This window comes from Miscanthus floridulus, unplaced genomic scaffold (assembly GCF_019320115.1).
Source record: "Miscanthus floridulus cultivar M001 unplaced genomic scaffold, ASM1932011v1 os_933_2, whole genome shotgun sequence".
Classification (NCBI taxonomy): domain Eukaryota; kingdom Viridiplantae; phylum Streptophyta; class Magnoliopsida; order Poales; family Poaceae; genus Miscanthus; species Miscanthus floridulus.
Genome location: NW_027098528.1, coordinates 13,607 through 21,655, shown reverse-complemented (window position 1 = coordinate 21,655; position 8,049 = coordinate 13,607). Strand labels below are relative to the sequence as shown.

The following is an 8,049-nucleotide window of genomic DNA, read 5'->3' as shown; positions in this document are numbered from 1 at the left end:
TGTGAACCTAACAAACTTAGTTTCACTATTTTTGGACACTTATAGAATTTATTATAATTTCTTAAAGTTTAGCTAAAAACTATAATGAATAACATTTGTAATTCACTGGAAAATTGAAAAACTGATTTCACAGCGTGGCCCATGAGCGATGGCTCAGCCCACCCCGACGCCCCGCCCATGCACCTACGTAGCACCCAACGCAGCCCACACAGTGGCGCACGACTCGGCCCATGCTACGTGACCCACGGCGGAGCCCGCGCGTGGTTGGCTCTTTCGCGAAAGAGCCCCCGTTCTCTACCCTATTCATGAAACTCACTCGAGCACTATTTCATTGAGTCATAGAGTTTGCATCTACCACCGTTCCCTTTTCCTTCTTTACCGCGGCCAAGTCTCCCGGCACCCGTGCACGCACCGGCGCGGCGGCGCTGGCACCGGGCGGCTATGCCGGCCACACCAGACCCTCATAGCCCTATCTAAGGAGCTGATGCTCACCTCGACTTCAATGCGAAGCGATGGGAGGTGATACGGCGAATGTAGACGCTGTCCCGAACTCCCTCCATGGTTGCGGACTCCTCCTTGCGACACCGGGCACATTGCCGTGAGCCAAGGCACAGATAACATGAACAAGCTCATGGATGGCAACAGAGACTCACCCTGAACCTATCAGTCATGGTGACTTGACTAGAGGCTGACCGAGCGAGCCTAGCCACGCGCGCACGGCAAGCCTCGCGATGGCCCGACTACGGCGGCAGCGCTGAGTAGGTAGCAGTAGGGTGAACCAGGGTGTGCATGGGATAGAGTGGAGTAGGGCAAAGGTCTAGTGCCAATGAATTGGATGGAGATGGATGGGGCTAGGAGAATTAGGCGAGCGCTGTCATGGAGTCTTAAAGTGATCGACGGCGAAGGAATTTCAAATTGAGGCTTGACACTGGCTGGCAGCAGTAGTGGAAGTGCTCGGCATGTAGCTAGGTCTCTACTCCATCCATGGGCACATGCAATTTCACGGATTTGGCTGACACTGCGAGCTTGCCTCGGCGCGGCTCAGTGACAGAGGAATAGGGGAAGTTAGGCAAGGTTGGCCCGGCGCTGCCACGGTGGACATGGCCGTCATCTCAAAACATAAGCGTGCACGGGCGATGGTGAACAGCAAGACATGCACAAGATGCATGGCCGCACTGTCACAACCCACAAGCTGACGGTGGCATGGCACTGCGCCGTAGTGGACGGCGCCGGCCAGGGGAGGCAGCAGCGTAGCATTGATGAGCTGAATTGATGGTAAAGGCAGGCGACACTCCCACGCGTGGCAAGGCGGCATGCAAGCAGAGCCAAGCGTGGCCACATGGCAGTGACACGGCACCATAGGGTGAGCGCGGGGCGGCAGGGCGGCCAGTGCGTGGTACGGTGGTGTGGGTCTGCGCAGCTGTGCATGAGCATGCGCATGTGTGGCATGCTAGGGCAGCAACGTGGCGTGGCCTACAGCGTGGGACCAGCGACATGGCCTGCCACTGCGTGCGTGTGATGGTGGCCAGAAGCAGGCCCGACAGTGGTGCATGCAGCGCGTGCGTGTGTGTGCGTGGCGTCCTAGGCGCAGCAACAGTGGCGTGGCCTACAGCGCGGGGCCAGTGGTAGAGCCGGCTAGCACGGCAGCCCACATGTGGCATGCTCATTGCGCAGCAGACGCGGCGACAATGAGTGTCGACGCGGTGATCGCGCCTAGACACTGCAATCGGCCGGGATAGTGACTTGCATGCTTTTTAAAGCATCCTAAAAACTCAAACCCAATGATCCAAAAGCCAAACTAGTTATTCTATTCTCAAGAGGGTACATAGGGCTATCCAACTAAGCTAAAACACCTTGCCACTACTTAACCCGATCCTCCTATAACAATGCCCGAACTTTGCTTCGTCGACACACTTTCTGACATAAGAAACGACTAAGTCATTCGTTTGGATTCGCGTCACTTTCGATTTCCAAGCTACCAACTATGCTCGCTAGTGACTCTCATTCTCGACCGTGAGTATTTCACCGTCACCTACAACACTTGTTCTATGACTTTCTTAAAGTTTTGCATGTGCATTCTATAACCTTTTAGTTCAATAAAAATTCATTTAGAACACCAATTGATACAACATGATTTGCGATGTAACATTCGTTTTGTGTTTCAATTGAACGTTTCAAGTTCCATATATCGATTTATACCCTATATTACATACATGTACACACAAGTATAATGCTCATGCAGTGTTTTAACAAAAACTGTACAGTGTAACACTGAGGGTGTTACAGATCGATCCAGTCATGTGAACGTAGTGAAGCAACTCCCGTGCAGCAGCTCGAGATCGAAAGGCGCAACGAGCCTACTTGCGTAGGAGCACCTTCCTAACGGCAGCCTGTTCGAGCAGTTGGATGCACGAGGCCATCGCCAAGAACGTGTCGATGATCTAGAAATCCATCTGGCTCGCCATGAGATCAAGCGCACACCCCCTACCTGGCGCATCATTATCGACAAAATATGGTCGGCAGTCTATCGAGGGGTATGCTCACAGTAGTAGATGAATCGGTGGAGGTGCGCGTAATAGGAGCTGGATGGTGACACAAGTGCAGAGACAAGCGATTTAGACATATCTAGGCCATCTAATAGACGTAATACCCTGTGTCCTGTGTCTTTGGTGGATTGTATTGAATATGACATGCATTCTAGGGGGTCCCTACCTGCCTTATATAGTCTGGAGGGTAGGGTTATAGGTCGGTTTAGATCTAGATCTATTCGACTATATGGTAAGTATTTATAAGGAATACAATATCTATCATATCCGAATAGATCTTCCTTCATCGCCAAGATGTGTTCTGATTGCCTTGCAATGCACGCTGACCAGAGCCAAGCACCGTAGGCCTTGATCTTATGGGCTGGACCTCCCCTGGTGGTGCGACCCATGTCCATTGTTGTGGGTACCTGGGGTTATACCCCAAATAGGTGCGCTCGAGGCAGAGCTCCGGTACATCGGTGTCGCAAGCCAGGCAGGACGTCCACGGGCTGCGTGATGAGGTCCGCTGCCTCAGGCTATAAGAAGGGCACGTGCAAGCGCCAGGTGCACGGCATCCACATCTTCGAAGGCAGCGTGGCAGCTGACGACTGATGCCAGGAGGTGGGCCCACACAAGCGCCAGGTCTGGTGGGTCAGTCTCTAGATCCTGCTATGCCACCTTAGGCATCGTCTTGAGCGCGAAGTCTAGCGGGTCTGCCTTTAGCCCCATTAGACTCCTTTGTGACACCGCTCATGGTCATGCTCCTTAGCTTCTTTGCCCGATCGAGGGTCTATTGTCTCGCTCTTATTGGTTTGGCACTGGCTAGCCTTGCTGGAGGTGATGGCCAACTGGTCCACCTTCACCATGGTGCCGGTCGGGGCCACCATGTCACAAAGGGGCATGCTAGCTATGGCAAGGTGTGCCTAGCTCAGCAGCAATAGATAGGGCATCCGTCGACACCAATAGTCACGCCCCCTACTGCTCTGTGTGAGCTATTAAGGGTTCCGACGATCGGGGCGTGGTATGGCAATGCCCTTGGAGCAGCTGTTGTCGGCGTGCCTTGGGTCATGATGCCTTGGGCTCGTCCTCTTAGCTCTGAGATGGCGGGCTACAGTTCATGGGTTTAGGGAGCAAAGGCAAAAGCCGTGTACGACCTGGTTGTGCGATTGATGGCGATGCCATTCGGCATCTTTCACCTCCTTGGAGGCGTCGATGTTGCCTCCCCACCCTTTAACTATAGTAATGCCCCTCTCCTCCTGGTGAAAACCAAGCTCTGGCTATCTAGAGCCAGTGGTGGCCATCTCAGACCTTCTAGCTTTCCTTCCTGCAGGGTCCCCTTACACTCCCTATACTGTCACACAGGCTGCTCGCTGGATGGTGTCCACTATCGATGTCCTATTGCTGCTTGTCGGGCTCAGGAGTCCGACACCCTCATGGGGCACGGCTAGCTAGCTATCCCAAGGGGCTAGGCTGCCGCCACCGGCGGCAAAGGGGCCAGGCCTACCGAGGCTTGTGCGCCCCCTCGTCTGCGTTCCTAGCGGTTGGGTGGACTCCACGGCTGTTGATGTCAAATAAGGACCAGGTCGTGTGCCCGAGTTCCACTCGCATTGGAGGATGGAGTTTCTGGGCCGTAGGTGATTCTTCATTGCCTCCTTCAAATGATCAGATGAATGGAGTTTCTGGGCGAAAGCTCGGCCGAGTTTTGGTCAGGTGGACGATGGCGACGCCCCAGGCGCCACATACCTCCTTGGAGGTGTCATTGAAGAAACCCATGCTTTGGTGCCGATGGTGCCGGATTCTGGCGGTAAGCCCCGTCTTAGAAGCCTCTATGGCTAGCGGCGGTGGCGTCCACAGTGCTACCTTTGGGTGTCATCCACCTTCGTGAAGGCATCCATGAAGAATCACCTATGGCTCGTCGCTTGTTCACCGTGTGGTTGTCGGCGGCTTGTGGTGGAGTTCCTCACTGCACCCATCTGTGCCTATGTTTTTCTCGCAATGGCCTATCCTGCAGCTCTTGACATTGCTGTCGCCGCTTGGCTTTCGTAGAAGATGCTTTACCGTTATTGCTATTTGTCGTCATTGTCGTTTGCCTCCTCTTTGGTGGATGCTTTGCTGCCAAGAGTGTCATGGCCGGTCCCCCCTGTGGACGCTCTGCCGCACTGGGTGTTTTCGCTTCTTCCCTGGCGGATGCTTGGCCGCTAATGGAATCCCTAGCGGATGCTTTGCCGCCGTTGGATCTTTGGTCCCCTCTCTGGTAGATGCTTTCCTACCAAGAGCATGTTGGCCCTCTCTTGGCGGATACTTAGCCGTCGTTTGGTCCTCACTAGTGAATGCTTTTGTCGCCGGATGCTCGTTTGTCTTCTCTCTGGGTGGATATATTGCCACCACCGCATTGTCTTTTTTGTAGACCACTATTGCGTTGATGTATTCTTTTCTTGCAGGCTCAGTTGAGAGGTTGTAGGGGTTGAGGGTAGTCGCTCTTTTTCTTTACTTCCCTTTCTTGTTCTTACATTTTATTACAGGTCACTCACCACTATCTTGGTGGTTTGTAATCTGTGCTATGAGGGTTCTCTCTTAGCTGTGTCGTATATGTAAACAACTTCAAACACTACATATGATGGCAGCCTATGTCATTTCAATTAGTTGGCTTTTATCCATTTAAATAGTTGTTTAGCCCATTCAAATGGCATTTAGCATAAATAAATAGCTAAATAATATATGGTGGAGTGTTTAGCTTGTTGGGGATGTTGTTTTTTAACACGGTACATATGCCAACAGTCACATATGCGTGCCCTTATTAAGGCACACAGAGTCTATCTTAGGGAAAACTTACGAGAGACTGAATGATCGATATGTTTTTGGGCCAAAATATCTCAAGATTGACCAGGTTACCCACAAAGAGATTAGGCTACTAGCCTACTAGATTAACGAAATAACTACATGCTGCCTGGCAAAAGGTATTAACCCAATAATAACACCCCAGTAAATAGGTTCACCCTGTGGAACATATAACAAACTAACATATGCTAGCTCACAGTTCAAAAGACTCCCTACATTTAATTTTTACAAAGCAGCATTATTAGGATTTGATAAAACCTTTCAAGTTAGGTTTTGATCTTGATCATTAGTTTTTTTTAGAATACGTTATCAATTACTACAAAACCAAATTCTTACTACAATACATATACATGAAATAGGAAATCTACTGATGCATCTTTTAGGTACTAAACATACATATGTTTTGAGTAATTTATGGCCAAAGTTTACAATATTTGTTTTTTAAAATATATGTAATCCTAATACATGACCTTCGTTTTGAAATGGAGGGAGTAGCATTTAACATGCATAAGAGGATCACAGTAGCATGCATGTTAACGAAATTATATAAAGTTACGCTCATGGTTATGATATGTGTATATTAATTTGACTAAACTTTTTTTCTGAAATATTGACTAAACATTTTTCCAAACATCCGTTGTGAAATATGTTTTGTACAAAGTACCAAAACCAACAAAAAATCATGCAAAACTAAAGATTTAGTTTGGATCCAGACATCCATTGCAGACATCATATTATATTTAGAAGTAGAACCTCAGAACACTTCTGTCTTTAATGTCCAAAACACGCATCATCTAATTTAATTTCTGGCTCTTTACACTAACTTAACTGCATGCATTAACCATAGCGTACGGTCCGCATCTGCTCAAGTGGAGGCGTTCACGTTATTATTTCTGCTGTGGCCGCCGCAGCCGAAGCTGCAGTTGCAGTTAACTTTGTCGGCCGCCTGCACGTTCGTAGCACCAGCAGCCACCGCCGCCGCAGCCGGCGGAGCGGTGAGTGGAGCTCCGAAGCAAGAGAAGGTGCCACGGTGTGTCGACTGCATCAGGGCGTCGCTGCCGCCGGCGGAGACTGCGTGGCCGATGACGTAGTCGCCGACCGCATGCTGGCGCGGTGGGCCCGGGTACGTCGCCGGGTAGCTCATCGGGTGCAGTGTGGATGGTGGCGCCGTGTAGAGGTAATGGTACGAAGGCTGCGGCGACAGCCGGAACGGGATGCACGGGTCGCCGAAGCTGCTGCCACCGGTGGCGCTGGCGCCTCCCCGGAAGTTTCCTCCCAGTACGGTCGGTGAGGCAGCGCCAGCCATACTCACATCCCGGAAACTGTACCCACAGAATTGCAATGGGTGTGAGCACTGAGAAACCCTAATCAAAGAGAAGGCGCGATCGTGATCTTCTGCAGTAGAGCGAGTATACGCCTTACCTCATCTGCGCACCGATGGCGGCGAGGCTCTCGTTGCCGAAGACGAGTTGCCGGGCACGGTTGAGGGTTTCAGTCTCCCTCTCTGGAAGAGGAAGCCCAGAAATCAATAATGACCCATAAAAATATGGAAGCAAATGAAAGCATTGTGTAATTAGCTAGGGCTATAGTGGTGTATGATATTGCCTTGTCGATGGCGGTTCATATGGCCGCCAAGCGCTTGAGACTTGCCGAACTTGAGGGAGCAAAACCGGCACTCATACACCTTTGCAGCAGCATCCTTCCCTCTACGGCTCTTCTTCTTTATCCCTGCACACACATACATCGATCAGTCCCTTATGCGCTACAAAGTGTAGAGAGATCTTCCCCTTTGTAAAAATTGAGAGATATTGTATATATTTGTACGCAAAGTGAGTAGAATCTTTTATTCTTGACATTCAAGATCATTCATGAGGAATAATCCTTCGCATCCACAGACCTAGCATATTAGTTCTGCAAACTAGCTAGCCGGGAATGTTCAAAGTACAGAGCTTTAAGAAAGCTAGAACTCCATTGCTGTTCAATTGCAGGTCATTCTTTCATGAAGCAGCAACTAGCTAGAACTACTTCACCTTCAAATTAAACAAGAGAATATTAGTGCTGTAGTTCCTTACTAGTAACTGCATCGGCGCTTGATGTGGCGGTGGTCGTGGAGCTCTCTACCGCTTGTTTGCCATACTCCTCCGGCAAGTTGTTCAGGTCCAATGGGCTCCCTTGAGGTCCAGGCCTGGAGTTCACAGGACATAGTGAAGAATACACAAAAGAAGTTAAATTCTTGCCCGGGAATTGAAGAGCAGTTTATACATGTATATAGATCGAATCACAAGGTTAAAGCAGATCCTATATACACAAGCATGAGCATAGGATCTCAGATATGATGAGCAAGATGTGCAACTACTACAATCGAAGCAGCGAGGAAAAAAATAAAGTAGCAATTGTGCATAGTACAAGAACGATCTAAGTCATCTAGACAAACAAGCTGTTCACGAAGATCCAGATTCCTGCCTTTTGATAGCACAAGCCGATTAAGAGCTCAGACGCTCAGCACTACACATGTACTAGCAAACAAAGAACATCCAGGAGCAATGGTTGATGAACAGGAAAAAGAAGAGAACACAACAGATGTGCACACATAAACAGGAAACGCACACACACAGAGAGAGAATAATAGTGGCTCAGAAGAAGAGATGGATATGAACAATGCAAGCACACCACCAGAAAAGTGACG

General features: G+C 49.8%; 1 protein-coding gene across 1 annotated transcript; it reads right to left on the bottom strand.

Annotated features, from left to right (window-relative positions):
* Positions 1 to 6,228: 6,228 nt before the first annotated feature.
* LOC136535441 (zinc finger protein STAMENLESS 1-like) lies at positions 6,229 to 7,548 on the bottom strand (the record flags this gene model as incomplete). The annotated part of the gene is made up of 4 exons (XM_066527701.1): positions 6,229 to 6,685; positions 6,786 to 6,867; positions 6,969 to 7,091; positions 7,436 to 7,548. Coding segments are annotated over 4 exons (775 nt in total), but the record flags the coding sequence as incomplete, so codon positions are not given.
* Between the last annotated feature and the right edge of the window lie 501 nt (positions 7,549 to 8,049).